The following is a 23743-nucleotide window of genomic DNA, read 5'->3' as shown; positions in this document are numbered from 1 at the left end:
GGCAAAGAGACATATTTACCTTACAGCCAGAAAAGCATTATTTCAGTACTTTGCATCACAATAAGACATTAAAACAGAAAAACTCTTTATGCGAAAAATGGGGGCAGCAGATTTCACAAGACTTTGAAGTCAGCGATATGCCACACGTAAATATCTAAGCGATTACAATTCAGGCTCCAACACAGATGTTATGAGAAGATGGAGGGGAAGGAAAAAACAAACCAAGAGAAAGAAGGATTGTAGGTAAAACTCCCAGCCCCACTGAAGTCAATGAGAGTTTTACCACTTACTTCAGTGGGGCCAGGACTTCACCCCATATTCTTATATATAACCTATCTGCCAATAAGAGATACGGATAGTCAAGTACCAGCCATCTTAGACTATCTCAGGGTCATATTCAATACCCACTTCTTAATGTTTCATACAAGGATGAAGGCTACAAAAGGGATTGTTTAAAATAAGCCACTAATGAAACAGGTCCCAAACTAAATATGTGATCTCCTGCTGGGTGAGTGGGTAGAGGTTCCCTTTGTTATCAATAACAGTGCATTAAAGATAATCAAGAATACAGACTATGCTTTATGGGAAATGCTAGTGTCACCTGCTGCAATGTGAAAACAGATGGCCAATTCATATATTTCTACTAAGATAAGAAAAGCTGCTTTAAATCAGAGGAAATTCCTTATCCGAGTAAAGGCACCTCACTGGCCAGTTCCCTTGCCCTGCTCCACAGAAGAAAGCATAGAATGGTAGCAGCTAGTCCTGCGTGGTAGGTGCTCCTAGACACCAACAATACTAGAGCCGCAGCATTTTCATCATCAGGGGACAGCACAAGAGGCTATAGCTGTATTTATAGTGTGCATCATTTAGAATGGAAAAGGTTATTTCCCAAGGTGTAGAAATCAAGTTACCCAGTTCCGTAATATTTCCCTGGTCAGATAAGGTTTCTACACTTGTAATCAGGTGGAGTTACTGTTAGCCACCACTTTTATTCAGATTCGATACGGAAGCAAGCATTAGGGTAATAACCCAGCACAGGAATGGTTGGTATAGTGAGGATTAGGTTTCCCCTTTGAAAAATAAAAAAAAAAAGGCTGCTGGAGTAATCATGTGGTTTTGCCATTTGAGAGCTACAGAATCTTACCCAGTTATAGAAGACAGGTTCTGTACACACAGAAGATCAGAACTGGTTCTGAGAGACAGCGCCTTGTTTTACTCTAGTGTGTCGGAACATATCACTGACTCCAAACTGTTTTGCCCCCATTGCCACATAAACCTCATTCAAAGTAACCAAAAGGCCAGTTAGAGATAAATAGGCTTTATTAGTCTAGTATTTAAAAAAGCGGCGGGGGGGGGGGAAGAGGGGGGCAGGAGAAAGTACTCTGGAGCTATGAAAGAGGCCCTATGTTTATTTTAGTCCATATGAAATATATTGCACTGCCATCCTGGATTTCACTGGGCTTCTTAGCAGAAAGGGGCAGTGGCAAGTTATAGTGCCTTAGCAGCCTTGCAGTCTGATCTCTAAGTAACCTACAGAAACTCCGTTAGCCTGACCCAAACAGCAGTATTCATCCTGCAACTATATAAAACGTGTTTGGACTGGTTATGAGATGTTTGTGGCAGTGGGCATTTCAAACAACTGATTGCAATAAGAGGAAATGCCCACAAGTCTAACTTACGGACCATCATTTTACCAATGTTTAGCCAAGGAGCATTAGAGTAATATTTCAAGGATGTTAGATTTGGCCCTTAGGTATTCTTTGAATGGAGCACAAGTTGGCTGTAAAAAGTAGGAGAACTACTTCAAAATATTCAATTTCACTATTAAAGGGAACAGGCAGTTAGAACAAGCAGTCCTTCCACACTCAGGCAAAGCATAGGCAAAAAGCTACTCCAACCAAAACAAGAACCACAAGGTTATGGCATCAATTTAAATGTCCTCATTGTCATATTTAAAGTGAGCTCTGATTTTCTTGGATCACTTGCAAACTCTAGGGCAATCTCTATTTTTGGACTGCCATGATAGTTTCAATACCATTTCTAGTTCAGTTAATTAATAGGTCATACATACCGTAGGCTGGCGCAGCTGGGCTGTACCCATAAGGTGCCCCATAGCCTACAATACAAACAGAACAAGCGTTTGGCTTTATTCCCCCCAGCATATGAAGAATCATATCAAAGGTCGCAAACTTAACAACACAGGGGCCATACACAACAGAAAATCCACTCCCATTTAAGTTAAAATACTTAAGCAGCATTTGGCTGTAATCGTTCCAGATTCTGGCTGCAAAAATAAACAAGGCATCTTACGCCTTTTTTGGCAGCTTTAGCATAGAAGAGCGAAGCTCCACCTTTCTTTCTATTTTCCTTAATTTTCTCTCTTGGTTGAAACTTTCCAGTCAATATTGTCGCACTGCAAGAGTTGGCAAGGCCCCATTTACAGACTCTCTTCATAAAATACAGATATGACTTAATGCACAAAATAGTCATTGTCCTCAATCCCCCACTTAGGAAAAGGGAAACCTGGAGGCCCATGGTAAAGGTCCAAATCAGCAGCAGATATTTTTGGTGATTAAGAACACTGCCATTTGGTTTCCGCAGAGTCCAAACATATTCCACAGAAGACATCTGAATGGCTGGATAGTAAGTAAGCACTGATGGCAGCTTAAAAAAAATAAACCAAACCATCATGGGGATAGGAGGCATGCAAAGTCAGAGGATACATTCAGTTGCTGAATAAAAAGGAATGGTGACAGCATTGTTCTTGGTTATTACTGCTTGCTATTTCATTAAGACTTAGTACCATTCATGCCTGGTAAAGCTTTTTTTGAGGGGGGTTAGGTTGGGGTGTGGGAGGCTGAAGAGGAAAAAGGTAACGTAGGCCAAGAGAAATAAATGCTTAACAAGTATGATGGCTGGGAAATTAAACCTATTTCTGGAAGAATTCCATGCTGGCAAGGACTGTGCCTCTAGCAGGTTACAATGTCTCAGAAATGACTCCTCAGGCAGAAAAGCAGTTTCAGAAACAATGTTCAAGTCCATTAAAAATGAATTACTGGTTTTTAATATTTATGATTACATCAATATACAGGAACAATGAAGGCACCACATTGCTGACTGCGCCAGGAGGTAAATATATCCAACTACAGGGCTGCTCTATTAACATTTGGGAACTGATGAAGGGTGTAATTAGAGTTTATGCTATATCCTAAAAAACCTTGAGCACTAATGATCAGGGTTTTACTCTTTGGAAGCTAAGTGAGTGTTGGCCGTGGAACTTTGGAGGCAGAGAGACCAAAGAATAAAATAAAATATATAGAAATGGAGGAGATTCTCCTCCCATCCCCAACTCCTGCACATGATCTCCTGCACCAGTGTGGTTCAACATCTTCAGATTGGCAACCCCTTATTCAAATTCAAATTTTTGTGATTCCACGCCATATAAAATGAATAGACAATAATGATAAGCCTATGTAATTTGTTTGTGTAGCTAGAGAAGTTCACAGAGAATACCTGACCTTGAAGGATAACAGTATGCAGGGAATGGAGGAGCGAGATTTTCTTTGCTTTAGATTGTAGTATGATTTTCAACGCCTCACAACCACCCACTCCCCAGGTGTTGTGACTCACCAGGTGAGATACACTATTTTAGATGAAGCAAAACACAGAGGAAACCCAGAAGTTGCTATGCACTTCATTGTCTCTGTAGCTACAGTTTTGTGGCTGCTAACCTGCCAATGGGAATCAACACTAAAACAGCCTGACCAGCAAAGTGAATTCTATGTGAAGGGGCCCAAGTATAAATGGGAACCAAAAAGCCTTTTAATTTAGACTTGCAGTTTTGCTGCTCAAAGCAACGCGGCCAACATTACAGAGCAACATCAGCCAGAATATGAATGTGAATTTCCTTCCTTCATTTCTCCCAACATGACAGCTGTTAATAGGCACCTCTGCTCACAGCCCCAGACTGTGTGGGGTGCTCCCGAGAGCACGACTTCCAAATCTGCCAGCATAATCCCCACAGTTCTCTACTCTGGAACGCATTTCAGCACAGCAGCAAGTTCCATTCCAATAGCCTTTCCCCAAGAGGACTGAAGAAGGGTCTCTCTTACTGTGAATCAGACTGCTCCTAGAGGGGATTCATCAGGCGGCAAAGCACTTCTCGCAGGAAGCAACGCGCACAAGACAGTATTTTAATTTTGCATGCACAAACAATACCCCTCTGCCCTTATTAAGGATAATCCTGTAGCATTATCTAGAATGAGAAACTCTTGGTAAAGCCAATCATAATACTAACAGGCATCTTCCAGGAGACTTCACAACTGGGCACAGAGTTGTGGGAATCATGCCATGGTGAGAGAGTTATGAGAAAGGCAGATACCAGAATTACAAAGCCCCAGGGAAAGAGTCGGAGCTGGATAACTATTTGCTCATCTTCCATGCACAATTAACTGCAAGCGAGATATATGTTTCCAGCTCTACAGACTCTCTGACTTTTCCCTTTATTTAAACCCCCATGCATTTTCCCCTATGGCTCTTCTCAAATGCTATAAAACTAAACAGGTCACCAGCATGGATGAGTCTGACCCATAGAAAGGTGAACGTCAGCAGCCATAGTTCATTCATGGACAGCTGGGATGGACAGACCCTTAGCTATTAGCGCCATGACGTACCTGGTGCTATGTATCCAGTAGCAGCGGCTGCCCCAACAAATGCCCCTCGTGTTAAAGCGCCTCGTCCTCTGCCTCGAGCAGCCTGGACTGCTGCAGACACAGCTGTATTTACAACTCCTTTAGTCTGTGCAGAATAATAAAAATGGCATGATTCAGAACATGATACATGAGGCAATCCATGTTAAACCAGCTAAATGATCTGTATAAATTCCATCAAATGCTATATTCAACCCGCTAGGCTTGTTAAAGGCAATACACACTCACTCATTCCATTCTGAAGCGTAGCTGTGCAGAATTGGGGACTGTGGCACAGACCTATATGTGAGCTCACAAGTTCTCAATTTATAGAATCCCCTTCCCTGGACAGAAGGGATGGAGCATTGGCAGCTGCCAACAGGCATCTTTATTTCATTCAAACACCACAGTGAGCTATGAGCTATCTTTTTGTCATGTGTGCGATGTGACTCTGATCACTGATAGGGCACCAATGTGCTACTACACTCTGCTACTGATCTCCATCTCGCTTGCCTGTGGGGAGCTGCAAGGACGTGGGGTCACTGCTGCAAAGCTGGATTTGTTACATCATCAGAAATCCTTGACACTTTTTGAGAGAGTGAAGTGCCCGGGGGAGAGGGGGAGGATATTGACCCTATTTCTCCCTACCTCTCCTCTCTGGCTTGCTGGCTGTTTAAACCGCTGTGCAGCCCGGCTTTGCCCTGCCCCATGAAGTGCTGAGCTAAGAGCTGGGGCAGGGGAGCATTGGCATTTTTATTATAATATTTCCCTGTAACATATCAAGGGTGAAATCCCAGACTTATTAAATTCAAGAGGACGAGGATTCTACCCCAAATGAAGCAAGAAAGCCTGGACAAGAATTTTCAAATACAAACCTATCTTTATTCTCCTAAAATCACACTTAGGGCTTGTCTACACAACGTTTAGTTCACGGCAAGCTGGGCTGTGAATCTATCCCGCACCAGCTTGCCATGCACTAAGTGTCCGTGTGGACCCTGCTGACGCACATTAAACAGCTAATACACGCTGATCTGGTCCCATTTCAAAAAGGACTAGGCTAACAATGTGAGAGAGTTAGTCTGTGGCCAGGGCAGATTCCCACCTCAGCTTGCCACTAACAGTGTGTAGATGAGCCCTTAGGCATCATTAAACTGGGTTGCCAGATTTTCAGAAGTATTGGCCACTCAGCTCCCGTAGGTTGGGTTGGCAGCTGTCAGATGACTGGCACATTTCAAAGTTTGGCCACTGATTTTGACTCCTACTTTTTAGGAATCTTGGCTGCTTTGACAGACAGGAATGAAACTTGAAACACGGTTACCCTTCCTTTGGGCTAGTATGTGCAGTATCCATTCAATCTGATAGATCTTTTCCTCTGTCCTCACATGGAGACAGATTTCCATAGAATCACAGGAGCTGGAAGTGACCTCGAGAGGTCATCTGCTCCAGTACCCTGCACTCATCCCTGACAGGTGTTTGTCTAACCTGCTCTTACAAATCTCTAGTGCTGGAGATTCCACAATCTCCCTAAACACTGGAATTAATTACTTTACTACCCTGACAGGACATTTTTCCTAATGTCCAACCTAAACCGCCCTTGCTGCAATTGAAGCCCAGTGCTTCTTGTCATATCCTCACAGGTTAAGGAGAATAATTTTTCTCCATCCACCTTGTTAACAACCTTTTATGTACTTGATGTAATGGGCCATTTTCATGCCTGGCTATTAGGATCCTATCCGTTTTAAATGCTGAGTGTCTCTAGTGTTAAGAATACATCCTTCCTAGTTCATTTTTATTTTCTGGCCCACCGTAAGATCTATTTCCCTCTTACATGTCTGAATAAATCCCTTGCCTTCTCTCTTTTCATTTTGTTATAATCTTATTCCTTAATTACCTTCTGGCTCCATCTACTTATTCTACTCAGTAAACGCCATTTCTTAATTTTTTCTTCTCAAAGTGCACAATAGCTACAGTTGTGTAGACAGCTCTGTTGGTCTAACCATAGACTGTGCTGGCCAAACCTCCTTTAGAAACTCTGATTTTTCCTTCTTTTTAAATAAAGGGAGACTGTCTGCATGTGTGCATCAAACTGCATCGTTTCCCAAGCATAGTCAGCAGCTGCAAACTAACTGGCAACCTCATGCAGCAGATCAGAGAGCTTTAGAAGAGTAGTATTGACATAGCTTATTGCAAAGAAATGAGAGCAGAATATGACTAAAAATCAGAGTGCCTCGATCTCAGATCATTCTCGGATCTTAACTGCCATCTTTGTGTGGAATAACATTCTTCAGAAATTGGATTTTAAAATAATCATGGAAGCTGAAGAACTTCCACGATGCAGGAACTGGAGGTCTCGGGGCGCCCAGGAGAATTGCTATAAACATAATTGTTAGGTAAAGAACTTAACGAATACAAGTGGCTGGTAATTTCTCTGAATATATTTTATGCTGTAGCAGGATGGAACAAAATTATTTTTTGCAAAGACTGGAAAAGAGACCTAATTCTAGTTAATCTGCACAATGCAGATCAAAGCTGTAACTGTCAGGACTTTTTCTGTGTGTGGCTTTCTGGAAGAAGTACACTGATAATCAGCTTCAGTTGTGTTCAATGTTAATGGTATAGAATGGAGAGATCACTGTGGCTCTCAGGAACCATTTTAATGATTATTATTAGATTATTAGAATCTAATGTAAAAAGAAGTCTGAAGTGAAGTTTTTATTAAACAAATCCTCCCCATCCAATGAAATGTTGCATTTGAAAAGGGATACCCCTCAAATAGTTTAGGCTCAAAATTCAACTTCATTTAGAAGCTAGAGATTGTGTCTATCTCTAGCTATATACTATAGACTATAAACAGAGGTAGACTTAAAGAATACCTTATTACTATCAGAGAGGTAGTGCAGTCTAGTGGGTATTGCACTGGAGTTGAACTCAGGGGACCTGGGCTCTATAACTGACTCCGGCACTGACCGGCTGTGTGACTTTGGGCAAAGTCACTTCCCCTCTCTCTGTCGTCTCTATGTAAGATAGTAAGCACTTTGGGGCATAGACTGTTCTGTCTCTTCGTACAGCTCTAACACATTGAGGCCCTCACATCAGCTCAGGCCTCTCAGTGCAATTAACAAATTACTAACAACAACAGAGTAATAAAAACAAAGGACAACGCTTCCAATAGACCTGCTGAAAAACAACAGACTGAAGTCATGTGGTCCCTCTGCAGACGCCATCATCTAATGCTACCCCAGGGCGGTGCTGACATAGAGAATGGCGCTAACTATAAAAGGCAATTGGGGATTCTTACCTGAGGGAGAATCTTCTTTTTCTTATTGTTGGCTGCATTAGGCCCAGAAAAGAGTTTCTCAAGTGCTGCTAAAGCAGCGCTCGCTTTTGCCACCTTCTTATTTGGACCTGCGCCTCTGAACTTCTGCCCATCTACTTCTACCTGAAGCCAAGAGGTTAATTTAGAGCCAGTACTTTTCCTGGTGGGAACGACAATTCATATTTACAACCAGATCCCAGCTGGAATCATGAGCCGTTGATAAAAAATTTCAACAAGTCAGTCCAGTTATGGGTGAAACTAACTTGTATTTCCTCCAGTGAGTTCAAAGCACTCCACGATCAAGAACTAATTAAACCCAGTAGCTCCATGTGATAGGTAATGATCACTTGAACCACTACGGAAATGGTGGGGAAGTATAGCTCGGTGGTTTGACCATTGACCACTGCTAAACCCAGGGTTGTGTGTTCAATCCTTAAGGGGGCCCTTTAGGGATCTGGGGCAAAAATCTGTCTGGGGATTGGTCATGGAGCAATGAGCAGGGGGTTGGGACTAGATGACCTCCTGAAGTCCCTTCCAACCCGGATATTCTATGATTCTATGATACTTAAGTTGATTAACAGGACAGAAGTTAGGAATCCCATAACAACTTGAAACTGAAGGGGGAATTTTAAGAGGTCCAATACATTTACTTGGGATGGAATTTGGCAGGAATTAATTGGTAAGGTTGCTATGAAGTCTTTGGTGGGCAGGACCTTAGCTTTAGATCTCACCCAAAACTATACTTTTAAATGATCCCCAAACCCCACAACATTTTAGGGGCACCTACAGCTCTAATCAATCAGCTTTGCACCCCCATCATCTTCAAGAACCTGCATTATGGCTACCCTTTGGCTAAAGAAAGCTGCCTTGTACTCTCTAGAGCCCATCAATGCTGATTCTATGTCAGCCCAAGAACCTGCTGCTGCGGAGTAAAATGAGCCAGAGACTGAATCGGCTCCCTCTGTTACATCATTCCTAACCCCTGCTAGGCTGGCAACAAGACGATCAAATCAGGGCACTCATACAGGGTTGCCAGGACCTGTCCATGACACACACTGGGTAGTGGTTTTGGTTCCTCAGCTGCCCTCTCCCTATGTCATGGCAGGGATGTGATGTGTTTAGGGGCTTTCATAACCAAATCCTCCTCCTTGCTGAATTATCCCGGGCAAGGAGTACATTCCCCTGCCATTCCCACAATCACCTTGGCCCTGGGAGATACAGGAACCTGAAAAGGTTACCGTCCCTCTTGTGGAAGAGAACGAACGGTAAGGCTCTGGATGAACATTAAATGGCAACAGAAAGCTACCAAGAGGACTGAAGCATTGTTAGCAAAACCACCTGCAGATTTCCGAACACTGCTGCACTCACCTCCATTACAAAGCGCTTATCATGGCTCCCACCTGTCTCAGAGATGAGCTCATACTTAAGACCTCTTCTTTTTTCATTTAGCTCCATCACTGGGTTTTTGCCACTTGCTGTGAGGATAGGGCCCTGAGTTCTTACCTACAGAGACAAGATATATTATAACCGTAACAGCTCTGAATGGCAGACACACATCTACAGCATGTCTGCCTATAACAGCTGCCCACCTGGAAAACGCCAGTATTAATCATCTTCCTTTTGTGTTTCTGCAACAGCCAGTTCTTCCTGATACATCCGCCTTAGCAGGCTCTCTAGGGATGGACCGGCAACAGAGACACAGCATTGTCAAAGCTTCAGCACAACCTGCTGCACCAGAACAGCAGATATGAAGCCCCTGCCCCCAAGGAAAGCTGAGGGATGAACCATTTACAAAATAAAATAAAATAAAATATTGCCACCCGCTCATTTCCGGCACAGCAGGCAGCTAGCCAGGCAGTCACTGTCTCCATGACCAGTCGCCATCACCTTCACAGCACAGCATGGAGCATCATGCTGCTGGCTGAAGGACAGACCGTCGAGGTGTCAAGTTTCTTGAAAGCAGCTCTCTGCTACTGAACAGAAGGGGATTGGCTTTCCCAGCCCTGCACATCTCTATTGCCTGATCTAACCATCCCCATGGCACTCCAATCTCTGACTGGGGAAGCCACAGAGTGTAGGTCGTACATCCCAGTAGATATAGCTGTTATCTTGGGTTAGAAATGCAGAAACAAAGAGCCAGTACACCAGTATAGCAGACTTCATTATAGTCTGCTGTGCTGGAGGCACCAAAGCAGATACTGAAAAGTGAGAAGAACACAGAAAATTAGGAGAGCCAGGCCAAGATTTTCAAAAGTGTCAAGTACCCAACACGAGGCGCCTGCCCTCTGAAAATAAGGTCCCTTTAAGGCATCTCAATTTAGGCACCCAAAATCCTGAGTCACTTTTGAAAACCTTGGCCCTTGGGAGACACTTGATAATATTGTTGACACCAATATTATAAAAGTGCAATGAATCTTACCAGGTATACCATGTAAGGTATCATTGGAAAATTTATAATTCACTAGATACGGTAATCTTGTTTATATGTTTGTATCACCTTTGAATTGTAAGTTATAGATATGTAGGGTATATCTATATTTCCAAACTTGTGCTGTGCATCTGGGTGAGACCCCTAGACAGATTGGCATCAGCACTGCCCAGCCTGCTTGATGGCTCATCAAGGGACAGCAGCGGTACACTGAACTCACTGAAAGGGTCAGGGGCTACATCTTATGACTCAGCAAGGCATGCAGAGGCATGCTTATAGACAGAACTCTAAGGCATCCAGGCCATGTGCTGGGCAGCTTGTGTTTGAAACAAAAGAAATACAAGCTGCATGGCAAAAAGACTATAAAAGGTAGCTGCATCTTCTCTATTTTGTCTTCATTCCTGCTTCTTACCTCTGGAGTAACTGTTCTACAAACTGCAGCTCTGAACAAAAGACTGAATGACCCATCCAAGCTGTGGACATGTTCCAGAGGGACTTTCAAGCCAGCAAACTCACCAACACTGCTAAGAACCTGATATATGGATTCTGAAGCCTTTGTATTTATGTAATTGCTTTACCATTTAACAACTCTTCTTGTCCTTTCTTTTTTCTTTATAATAAACGTTTAGTGTTAGATGCTTAAAGGATTGGCTGGCAGCGTGGGATTTTGGGTAAGATCCAACCTAATACTGACCTGGCAATGTGGCTGGTCCTTTGGGGTCAGGAGAACATTTTGTAAAGTGAGCAGAATTTTTAAAATAACTTCTCACCTTACTGCACCTAGGTGCCGATCGGGAGTCTGAAACTGGAATGCAATAAGAGGGCTGTGTGATTACCAGCTTCTTAGTAACCAGGGTGGGGATCAGAAGCACAGTTTGGAGAGTATAACTTCAGTGTTACTCCCAAGACTGTTGGGTATCTGCTCTCCTTTTCGCAACCTGCCCTGACCTTGGCATTTCCAGTGAGGGCTACACTAGGCACCTCAGGTCACAATGATTATTAAGGTTATGAGTTGGTCACAGAAGTCCGGGATTCCGTGATTTTACATGTCCTACATGACTTCAGCACCGGGGGGGAGAGGGAGGGGCCTCCCACTAGGAGCCCTGGCTGGGAGATCTGGCTCCAGCCCCACACCACAGGGCTCGGGCTTCTGCGATTTATTGTTTATTGCCCACGTCCTGTCTGTGACAAAATCTCAGCCTTAGTGATTATACATTGTCTGGCTCTAAGTTTGAAGTCACATTATCTAAATGGGTTAAGTTATGAAGAAATCCACATTTCAATGTACTGAAAAGTATCTATAGAGCAGGCAGATTACTTAAATTTATATTTATAACAAAAAAGCACTTACATTTGAAAGGAGCATTATAACTAAAAATAAGGCAAGAATCTATATCTATTTATCTGCACAACCTCCTGAGTGCATCACAAAGATATCAGCTACAGCAATGAAAATTCAATTAAAGCCTTCGCTTCCACGCTTAACACAAACACTCGTCTAGAATTCCTGGGGATGATGAAGAAGAATGGTGGTACAAATGGAGATGGGGAGGGTGAAGAGGATAGAGACTAAGAGTACGTCTAGACCCGCGGCATGGCTGCGGCTGGCCAGGGACAGTGGACTCAGTTTGTGGGGCTATAAAATTGCAGTGTAGACACTTGGGCCCAGGCTCATTGGGTCTCAGAGCCTGGGCTCCAGCCTGAGCTGCAGCCAAAGCCCCACAAGCCTGAGTCAACTGACCCGGACTCCGAGCCCGCGGGTTTTTAATCACAGTACAGACACACCCTAAGAGAGAACTCTGACAGGAGTTCTGTCTGGTTTGTCAGCTCCTGACAACTATGTAAATATTGGAAATGGTTTAAGAAAATATTTAACAACATACTGCAGACCCTTTGCAACTGGACTCTTAGAAACACTCAGCACAGACTGGTCAAGTTAAGGCATTTGGTCCTTCAGGGAATACTACATTTCCCACAAATTCAGTGGGAAAACAGAAGCATAATTTGCTCTTTAGAGTTCCTTAATTAAGCTCCAAGTCCCAAAATTAAGCTAGCGTAACTTTAGACTGTAGCATTTTTCTAGTCCATTCATAAATACACATTTAAAGGCATGATAATGCCTTTCACATTATTTAAATACATCCCTATTCATTGTGCTACTTTTCTGTACTTCTATCAATGTATAGGTACTTTTAATATAAAAACAGCTCTAAACAATGAATTATGTTATAAAATAGAAAAACATTACACTTGTTACTTATTTGTCTTACAAGTGTGCCAAGATTGAGGCCTCAGCGTGCTAGGTGCACAGGAAGACTGTCTTACCCTGAAGACTTACAGTCTAAATAGGATGAGAGAGAGAGAAAGAATGATCCTCACTTTACAGCTCAGGAACAGAGACACAGAGAGATGGAAGGGATTTGCCCATGGTCTCACTGGCAGTCTGTGGCAGAGATGGGAATTGAAACCAGGTCTCTTGATTCCCAATCCAGTGCCTTAACTACACAAGGCCATTGTCCTCATGGAAAGCTCTCTGTTACTGTGCGTTTTTCAGTGAATACCCACCTCTAAGGTAGAGGAGGTGTCAATTGTAGAATTTCCAGTATTATTGCTTGAGTTTGAAGAGACAGTCTCGTTTTTGCCTTCGGTATCTGATTTTTCATCAGAGCTCATGCACTCAATATCTGCATCAAAGCCAGTTGGGTAGCCCATTGCTTGTAATACCTACACCAAACGACATTAAATGAGATGTAAAACCAGTTTGGGGGTTGGAAGCGAACGCAAGGCTGATTATACAGCAGTAAAAAGGCCACACACACTTCAGGAGGTAACTCACTTTGAAGTTCATTTTTCACCAAGTTAAATACAGCGAAAAATCAAGTTCTAATGGGAAAAAGGGCCCCAGCCTTCCTAAGCTGCAAAATATAATTGAGAGTTTCCAGTGTCAAATGCACCAGCAGTTCATAAATACCATTTTCCAAACTGAGGCTCCCATGTATAATATGGGATTAAAATTCAACCTATAAAATACAGGATCTGTATGCAAAGTAGTTAACTATTCACAATTCCGGTTAGACCACATCCACTATGTAATACTACTTGACAGCATGACCAAGACATTCTGTTTTGCATCTTAAGTTCCACTGAGCTCAGCATACACAAGTCTGCAGAGCAAGGACAAGGCATCTCATAGGAACTAAGGCACCAGGCCACCTGCAATATGGGATGCTACACATGTAGCATCAAGCCCAGATGTTAACTGTTCAGTTTCCAAGGTGGCAGCAAATGCAGGGGTTACCATATGCCTGGGTTTTCCCAGACAGGATCTCTTTTTTGAGCCTGCTTTCTTCTCTGTCCAGGCGGGGTTTTCAAATAACAGGCAATGTCCTGGATTTTTGCAGAGCAGACAAGCTGCAGCTCAGAAAGACTCCCGATAGATCCATTCCCCTGCAAGTCACAGCTGCTGGATCCCGCCCACCCAGGCCCCAGCTCTCAGCCTTGGGGAAGGGATCCTGCAGGGAGACGCTGACAGATGACTGTCGCTGCATCCTGGGCTTGTGCCCTGGGTGCTGACTGATGGCTGGGCCCTGCTATTGTGACAGGGAACGACACTGCCCCCCACCTCCAGTGAGTACCCCCGCCACAGGTATGCCCTCCAGCACCCCCAACTGTACTTCCCTCCCCCTGCAGTGTCCACTTTTGGGGAACCTGAAATATGGTAACCCTAAGCAAATGGTAACATGCAGCCTAAAGATAAAAATCTTGGCTAGAATGCAGCACTGCTGGAATCTAGGACTGAAAAGGTCTTCCATCTGCAGCTGCTCAAAGAACATCAGCTGACAAACATAATCAAAGACGCACGTCCCTCTCAGTGCTGTAGGGGTGGCCTGAACTGAGGTGTGCATGGCAGTGAAGCAGTAAAGGAGACCCAGGCTAATGGACATGTAAGGGAGTAATTGGCTATTTCATCTGGACATGAATGTGAAGTACATCAAACCTCCTGGGCTGTCACCATGCTGCTCACAACCAGCCACTTTGTAGGAGAGAAGCACAGAACCTGATTTTGTCACTGCCAAACAAACACTTTCCCCAAGGGGTCTCCAGAAGAGATGGGGCACTCTCCCCCATCATGCACAATGATGCAGCAGGTCAGGCAGTTCTGTGACTGACTCCCTGATCTGCCTATGCAGATGTGTTCAGTGGGCACAAAATGTAGGTGTGAACTGACTCAGAGGCTAACCTGAGGCCCCCCCCTGAAAGTTTGGTCTCAAAAGCAAAGCTTGCAGACATGCCCACAGGTACCGAACACTGAACATGGAACTGGGAACAGCATAAGCATTCTCCTCCAATCAAGGGGCACGCAGCTCCAGCCCCCTTTTCCCCGCCCCGAAGGTTGGTAGGGGGCAGGTACCGCAGTCACAGACAGCTCTATTCCTTCCCCCCGTTTGGGGGTGCAACACCATCACTTGCCAGTCAAATGCAGCTGCAGATTTAGAGCTTTAAGTATCTAAACAGTGAACCCTAAAAATGGAAACATCCCAATTTAGCACTACAATCTCCTGGTGTGTGAGCAAGCAGCGCGTGGGCTGCCAGGGAGCAGCAGTGCTGGCTCTGCAGGGCCGGCCTGCCAGCTGGTCCTCAGCTTGAAAGAGGGTGGTTCCAAAGCATAGCCAAGAGGGAGGGTGGATGGGTAAATTTGGGGAAAATGGGGCTGTAGGAGGCTCCAGCCAGGAACCGGGAGCCACAGAGGGGCCCTGCGGGAGGAGGGCAGAGATAAGATCCTGCTTTTCAAGGCAGAATTCTTAATGGTATTAAAAAAAGACGACAATTATTGGGGCAAAATGTAGGTGAGAGGACGACGGGATGGGAGGACACATACAAAGCCACATCTCCTGCAGAATGATACATTCTATCAAATACTTTTGGGCGCTTTGAGCATGAAAGCAAAAGGGACAATGGGATTTTCAAACTCCTAAATCAAAGGAAAATGGAAAGTTGCCAGATGAACCTTCTGAAAAGGAAGTTCACTCAAAATACATGAAAGGAAGCACAGATAATGACAGATGGGTTTGTTCTTGCAGCTCTGCGCACTCAGATTTTCGTTTTGTTTTTGCAGTTTACAGACAACTTTTCCTCCCTTCTCAGCAATGCACACAGGGAAGGTCTGGTACAGCAGAGCCTGATCTATATGAATTTACATGGGGATGACTGTGGTGGCCATTTTTATTTACTAGACACCAACTCAAGTCTCACTGTTTTACCAACTCCAGCTTTCTCCCACAGAGCCTCTGGAAAGGGGAACAATGGAGTATGGCTCAGGCTGCCTCATACCAATGGACCATCTGGTAACAAATTGTGATTCACCATCTTCTATTTACTGTAGCACCCATGATGTGCTAGGTGATTTCCAAACACTCAAGATGGGATGGCTCCCTGCTCCAAGGAGCTCACAACCCAAGGATAGCGACAGACAGGCAGAGGTGAGGGGAATGGGAACAACAGAAGGATGAGCCATCATACTAGTAACTAACAAGGGGAACCAAAAAACAAAACATGGAACCCACCCACACTCACTCATCGACCTCTGGAGGCTTGGACAGCTCTGTTCACTTTTCCCCTCTTACCTCTTCACCATGGGATCTGGAAGTGCCAGAGCATTTTGAAAAGGCCCAAGATAGCAGGTTTGATCCACACTGCCTCTCTTTAGAGGGTTTACCCATTGATAGTTCTGATCATATCCGTTCTGTGTTTTCCAGGATCCAGGGCTGGAATTATCAACTTAATTCATATTCAGGTCTGCACCTCAGCCTTACCTTCACTGCCACATGGAGCTTGGCCGTTTTCTTAGAAGGTCCTGATGCTTCATAGGTCGTACCGTCAACATCTACAGACATTGTGAAGACTGGGGCATGGACTGGACCCGACTGCGACAGAAGCTTATACTGAAGCCCTGGCCTGATTTGGTTCAGTCTCATCAGAGCGTTCATGAGATCGATTGCTTTACTGTCTAGGACTATTATGGGAGAGGGTGGGAAGGAAAAAAAAAAAGATTAACAAAAGAAACTGAGAAGTGAAACATTTTGCATTTCTAAAGCACCATCCATCTGCGTACTTAAGTGCGCTATATAAACATGAATGAATGCCAGCCATCCACTCCCCCAGTGGTTCGTGACCATTACTACTCAATCCCTTTAGAGCTCAGAGCTCTGTACCAATCAGTCAGGTTCTTCCTGGCTGCTACAACTTGATATGAAATTTCATAGGTCATACGGTACTGCGAGTGCTACCTGCAGCCGGATCCCATATGAAACTAGGCACCAGGAGCTACTTGTTCACAATAATCCAAAACACACTCCTGGTTTGCATATACAATACAGGTGATCTGTCAATGGAATCAGCACCTATCTCCTGTCCCAAATGTGGGATGTGAACAATCAGTTCTACATATTGTGAGGTCTTGGTCTGAGGCTGTTTGAGAGACAACTACCAGACATTACAAATAAAATACCTGAACTCTTTGGACAACCTAAGTTTTAATATCACCTGCTGGAGTAACCTGATCAGTGACGTGAGTCAGTCAGCCAGTCAAATGTGTTCAAAGAAATTGAAACCCACCCTAAGCAGAGGAGTTTGAAGTTCTGAGCTCAGCGGGATTGAGAACACAAACATTCATTCCAGAGGCTCTTTCACATGCCAGTCCACACCAACACCAAGAAGTTTTTGTGTCAGCTCCTACTATAACCAACAATGGCTCCTTGAAGCCAGAACAGATAAAAGCTGCACTTACTTTTCCTCAAGTTGCGCTTCATCTTTTTATTTGGATCTTTATCATCCCCTAAACCATCTTCAAATGGCCTTTTCAAAGCAGAGGAGCCTGCACCTAAAAGATAGTTCTCCTTGTAATATGGATTTAAATTGATAGTGGAAAACAAGGCAACAATCCCATAGCACTGTCTGATTAGTCCCATTACTTCCATGTTAACCTTATAATTAACAATCACCTGCAAAGGTCTGTATTTAAGAATTTATATTGCTACATAGAAGAAAATGTTAGCTTATAACTGGCAGCAGAGGGTCATGTGGGGAGTCCTTAAGTTTCCACTGTTGCCTGCAGAGGTCCACAGAATTGAACTTGGCAACATTAGCCAATCAGATCACATATTCAAACTTCCACTTCCTTACCAGCTCAAATACCAATAGTAAGGCCTATAGATGTTGTTACATGCCTTCTAATCATCATAAATATCTGGAAATCTCTGCAAGAGATTTCTTAAGTCCAACAGTTGAAGTTTTATTTTAAAAGCTAACATTCTATAGGGGAGCTGAAGTCAGAGATCCACGAAAAACAAAATCAAACACGGACTTTGTATTTCAGCAACCTTCAAGATTTTCTGTAAATGGAGGCAGCTTTGGTTCTTAACACTCAGCGCCACAGAAGTCACTGTCTCTTTAGTACTGTATTTCATTTACATTATTTTAGATCTCACGTGTGCCAGCCCACCAGACTTCAGGGCTGCTAACAGTTTAGACATAAACAGTAGCGTGACCAAAACAAACCAACCTGTCTTCCTCATTTAATCTCATTGTGTTTTTATTGATAAGCTAACTCCAGCTGAAATACACAACAGGTCTATCAGAATACAGTATGTCAATAATTCTCCTGAGCTCAGCATCCATCAGATGGGGGGGGGAAAAGTCTCTCTACATCCATCATTTGCCATAATAGAAATAAAGTCCCTGTAATAGACAGTGTCACTGGATCAATGTTCTCACTTTAAAAATAAATGGCTAGGACTGGCCTCACCATTATCAAGTGACAAGAAACGATTATTTCTGTGACAGTGCTCCAACTCCAAAGACATGATCTCTTAATTATAAAATGGCCTGGATTGAGCAAATGGGCTAACAGGATGCATTAATCAGATCCGACTAAAGGAACTATGCTCACATAACCAGTGAAAGGGAAATGCCAAAGAGGGTGGAAAAGGGGAATATTTTTTTAAAAATGCTTTAGAATTAATCTTTAATGTGGACTTTAGCAGCTTTATGACAGGGAGCAAGTCCTTTGGCTTGTTCCACTCACCTTGATCCGAACTGCCTGTTCTAAAGTCTCCAACATCTAAACCTCTACAGCAATGTTCTTCAGTTAGCGGCATGTGGGCCACATCTGGCCCACAAGGTCCTCTTTGGGTTAGCCTGCTGGGCGTCAGCTGCTCCTGCTAGGGACTCCGCTGTAAGGGCTACCTAGCTCCTGGGCTCCCCCTGCCAGGAGGTCCCTTTCCCTCTCGAGCTGCCCAGGGTCCTCCACACCAGCAGGTGCCAGCCCAGGGGAGAGGCGGGTCAGCATGGGGACACTGCAGCTGGGACCAGGTAGGGAGCACAGGAGCCTGGCCAGAGTTGGAGCCAGGTAGTAGGGCCATCCCTGCAGCAGGGTCCCCAGCTGGAAGCAAGAGGCAGGGATGGGACAGGCTAGGCCACCCCCCTCACTGCCCCCTTTTTTCCCAGCTCCCTGCACTGAAGCAGTATTAAGGAGGCTCCTGTCTTTGGCAGCTACTCCCTTCTCCCCACCCTTGGGGAAACACTACTCATTCAGAGACTCAGGATTTTTGGTGAACTGAAATTTGGACAAACAGACTTTACCTGTACATGGCATGATTGTAAAGAGAGGAAAAATAAACCACCGCTAATTGGACTAGCACTCTGTGCTCCAATAAAAAAAAAATCAGCCAACGTGCCATCTTCGGCACATGTGCCACAGGCTGCTGACCCCTGCCAGCCAGGCAAAGAACTGACATGCTTTCACTAGAGAGCAAACACTGAAAGAGCCCTCTGGCCCGCCAAGACTTGGGCAATGCCTTATTCGGCCCCCCAGAAAACCTAATTGAATATCACTGCGCTAAGGACCTGTACCATTTTAATTCTGGTTAGAAAATATACTTCACATTCATTTCAGGGTCTAAGAGTGGGTGAGACAGATGGAGCTAGGAGGAAAAACAGGCTTGCCTGATGTATTGTTTGGGTATTTGGAATACCACTGGTTCAGACTATGGAAAGCTACTTTTATTTTTTTTTAATATATAGTCCAAGGTAAAAACTGTAACAATACTGTGCTTAGAGTTTTTTAAGGACAATTTTATTTTACTTTACCACCTTCTCTAAGGGATTCTTTGCAGTGAATCTGAGCAGGGACACTGACCTAATATTGCTCATTTTGGCTTGTTTAAAGGCTCTTGCTCCCCTAGCATAAGAGACATGCATTACTTTACTCCCCATGCCCCAAGGAGGACATACATCAGAAGAAAACCACATGCTACACTGCAGCGGTCACATTTTCCACGTTCTTTTGTATGTTCTATTATTTAGTGACTAGAGACCGCTGATAGATTTTCCTCGAATAGTATCATCATTTTTTTAAAAGCAACATTCTTCTGACACACACAGCACATAACCCAGAATTTCACCAAGCTACATTCCAAAGAGCCAGCTTAGCACCCAGGTTACATCCTGATTGTGTTTTTAAGGATGTTTCCCCAAGAGACAGTCTGCACTCACCTTCTTTGTCAGTAACTGACCAGGGATATTTTTGAAAGGATTTATTGGATGGGAGAGGATCCATTTCGAGCACCTTATAGATCTGACCAAAGGCTGATAGCCTGAGCGCGTGCTAGGGAAGAATAGAAATGAGACATCATTGCCATGCTCTGCCCAGGTGTCTGAACTTCTGATTAAAACTCTAGACACAGCATCAACATCTCTCCCATGAGCAAGGACTCAAATCTCTATGGAAAGGGTTAATTAGCGAGAGAGAGAGAGCGCGAGAGAGAGAGAACAGAAACAGCCATTTCTGGGATACACTGTGTGAAATTCACCCCTGTTCAGAGCACCAGCACGGGACCTATGCGCCACAGGTGCTTAAAGCGGGACCTACATGAAGCACAGGCTTTGGGCTGGCCCTCTCAAGGAGAAAATATCATTCATAATAGAACTCCTATATTCTCAAAACCTTTATTTAATCCTTCCAGTGCAGGGCATGAGAAGAGCTGCCATGATTCTACTGCAAGAAAGAAGCCATCCTGAGTAAAGGGGTAAACTGAATGCAGGGAATCGGATGTTCTTCAGCAGAAATGACACTTAAGTTCCTGAAAGCAGAGGTTTTCTACCTGAGCACTGTGTGTTATGGCTTCTTTTTGCTGCACTGTCATATAGGACAAAGCGTCTGTTGGCTCCCGCTCACAGGGATCATGCAGGCCAGGGCCCCCTACAAGGGGGAAAATAAGACAGTTCAGAACATGTCAGAAACACCACCCAAAAGACTACTGGAGTCAAGTGGAAGTCACAAGAGCTAAATTCTACTCTCCGATGAGTGCAGAGCCCCCATCTCTCTCGGTGAGGACTGAAACAGCCTTAGGAACAAGCTAACCCTAAGGTTTTACCCCTAAACGAGAAGGGCCATTTAAATTGTTGTTGTCAACACTGTACACATAAGACAGAGGCACCAACGGCTAAGAATTTGGCAGTGGAGTTTGAAAACCTGGGAGAACTACTGATTTCAAAACACTGATCTATACTAGCTGAGCATCTGGCCCATGGTCTTCTCTCTAATTCCCCAGTAGTCATTCTATTGTGAACACGCCACTCCCAGCAGGCACTGTAACACCATTAGCACCACAGCATAGAGACGTTACAACTATTAATAGGGACAGTATATTTTTATGTTGACCCTGGAGCTTCTCAATGTCTTGCTAACAATCCACATGCTAAGCCTCCTGCTTGCTGCTCCTGAGAACAGGCATTTTAAAACATGCAGGAATGGAAAACACGCACATTTCAAACCAGAGGAATGATCAATCTTTGGTGTGTGTGAATTTATTCTGGGCCCTTACCAGGAAGCAGAATTCCAGATGCCAAACACTCCATCACTCGTCTTAAGGCCTCCCCAGCGCCCAAGGGTCTATTACAAGTACCTATAGATTTTTCACATATAAGCTCTAGTGGCTAAAAGACATTAAATTAGAATTAGTACAGGTGCCAGAGCGTGGCCGCAGTTAAACACAAGAAGTCATTTCAAATGGGGGTGAGGCGCTGCTCCTAGTGACCCTGGGGTGTTTGTCAACCTGTGGATTTCTACAGTGCGCAGCTTTTCCCAGCAGGAGGGTACCACCAACTCCACTGCTCGGCTTACACTGAGCTGACATTTCCAAGGTTACACCTGCACCAGCTATGGCAGTGAGACCTGCAAATCTCTATGGTAAGGGGTGGATTCCACAGAACACGAGGCCCTGCCGACACTGTGCCCATCGCCATGGTTTCCAGGCACCATACAGAGTTACTGAAATGGACACAAGCTGCCCTTCTCCCTCCTCAGCTCCACAGGCATTGTTTTAAACAAAAGATTGTTTTAATGGGTGTGACCAGGGAAAGAGAAGCAGGGAGCTGAGTTTCACATGCCCACTCTACAGCCCTCACAAGACACCATGACCATTTACTGAAGGTCTGACTTTTCAAACCTAGTTGCCATCTGACTCCTGTTCCACACTTACCCATCCTTTTAGCGGTGCCCATGTGGGGACTCTGTTGCACAAATCACGCAGAATACGTAGAACAATTACACATGATTTTAGTCCATTTGCCCTGGCCTAAAACAAACAAAATGGTTCCAATACACCTGCTGAAATCCAGCCTTCAATTTTGCTTTTTAAATGTACAGAGTCCTGGAATAGGTTCTTTAATATGATTACTAATTAGCATTTAATCAGTTTCATGCAAAACAAAAAAAAAGTTACATAAAAGCAAAATACTGCGTTTTAGAGAAAGGCAGGCTTAACAGTAAAAAGAAGCATAATGTTAAAATTGCTTTTGTAGCCTCATGACAACTATAGACCAGTTGGCTAGCTACCTAGCGTTGTCGCTTTTACAGAACAGCACTCAGAATTCGAAATTCTAGACTTGCACTCTAGAGGGGCTAGACAGAAATTAAAAAAGGCATTAAAATTAAAAGTGTCTCAAATTAAACCTCATAAGGCTACAATAACAATAAGATAAGAACAAATAGCCAACCTGAAACCATTTGGCGTGCCGCAGAGAGGCCAAGGCCTCCAGGCATTTCTGCCTGTCCAATAAGTCCGGAGGATCTTTCATCGCAACATTATCTACTGGTAAAATGGGATAAAAAGAGACAGATACAATTTGACCAAGGGGTTTCTGTCACAGTACATAAAGAGTGGCAGCATCTCAATGAGCTAATAAGACTCCCAGAAAAAAAAATTTTTTTAAGTGCACTGTGTTATTTAATTCAAACAAGCCATTAAAAAGGTAGTAAATGTGCACATGTGCAACAGAAGCAAAAGGCATTCACTCCTTATACAAAATCGATGGCCACTGCTACAGACAATCTGGGATCTTATTAAAAATGTAGAACACATTTCAGGGCAGAAAATAGCTATGTAGCACTTTTCCTTCTTTCATTCCTCCCTCCCGTTTGTGGTTTTATTCCAGGTGCATAAAATCAGCACAGAATTACTAACTGACAGCAACCTTCTCAACAAAGAGAAGATTTTCTTGAAGGAGAAAGTTTGCCTCAGAGGCAGGAAGCATTGAAGAATGATTTAGAGGTGCCTTTTGGGAATTTGAAGATGCTTCCAGTTTATCTTTATCAAAGCCACAGCAATTAACAGTGGAGAAGTGTATTTCTCTTCAATATTAACTCAATATAAACAAATTGGAGAAAAACAGAACTTGTGTTAATGTGCACTTTACATTTTGATACACAAGTTCTTTCACTCTGACTGTAGTGTTGTGTGTAACCAGGTAACAAATGAAAGCAGCAAAGAAGTTTTAAAACTTCTAGATCCTGTTAACAATTTCAAGATTGTTTTTCTTTCATAAAAATCTTCTCTTCCCAACAGCAACAGAAGTTGTCTAAACAAACTAAAGTCAGAGTTGAGACGCAGAAAACTGAAATCTTCTGTTAAGTTTTACACTCCCACCCGCCTTTTTTAAATCCAGCATGTTACCAAGTGCTTCTAGCAATCACATCTCGTTCCATAAGAAATTATTTTTCTCGTTTTTTTAAAGGAACAAATTATTAAAACCCTGATTCTGTAAACCCACAAAGCCCATGCCTAACTTCATTCATGTGATTATACTACCACATGAGTAGAATTACACATGTCTAAGTATCTCTGCAGGATTAAGGGCTAACTTCCTTAGTCAATAGCATTTAACTGACATAACAGCACATACTGGGAACTAAACCAACCCATAGTTCAAAATAACCCTTTGAATAAATACACTGACTGTTCTTAGGAATCT

General features: G+C 43.7%; 1 protein-coding gene across 1 annotated transcript in view; it reads right to left on the bottom strand.

The window, feature by feature from the left end:
- The window catches only part of STRBP (spermatid perinuclear RNA binding protein), a 37209-nt gene that overhangs the window by 1195 nt on the left and 12271 nt on the right, over nt 1-23743 (bottom strand). Inside the window, exons 4-15 of the mRNA XM_065418904.1 lie at nt 22490-22581; nt 21973-22068; nt 21316-21427; nt 20593-20690; nt 19985-20096; nt 17220-17312; nt 16246-16445; nt 12998-13156; nt 9373-9507; nt 7987-8127; nt 4674-4797; nt 2072-2116 (exon numbers count right to left, since the gene is read on the bottom strand). Of these exons, the coding sequence (XP_065274976.1) occupies nt 2072-2116; nt 4674-4797; nt 7987-8127; nt 9373-9507; nt 12998-13156; nt 16246-16445; nt 17220-17312; nt 19985-20096; nt 20593-20690; nt 21316-21427; nt 21973-22068; nt 22490-22581 (1407 nt within the window). The remainder of the gene's footprint in view (nt 1-2071; nt 2117-4673; nt 4798-7986; nt 8128-9372; nt 9508-12997; nt 13157-16245; nt 16446-17219; nt 17313-19984; nt 20097-20592; nt 20691-21315; nt 21428-21972; nt 22069-22489; nt 22582-23743) is intronic.

Source organism: Emys orbicularis, chromosome 18 (assembly GCF_028017835.1).
Source record: "Emys orbicularis isolate rEmyOrb1 chromosome 18, rEmyOrb1.hap1, whole genome shotgun sequence".
Taxonomy (NCBI): domain Eukaryota; kingdom Metazoa; phylum Chordata; order Testudines; family Emydidae; genus Emys; species Emys orbicularis.
This window is presented reverse-complemented; position numbering and strand designations above follow the sequence as displayed.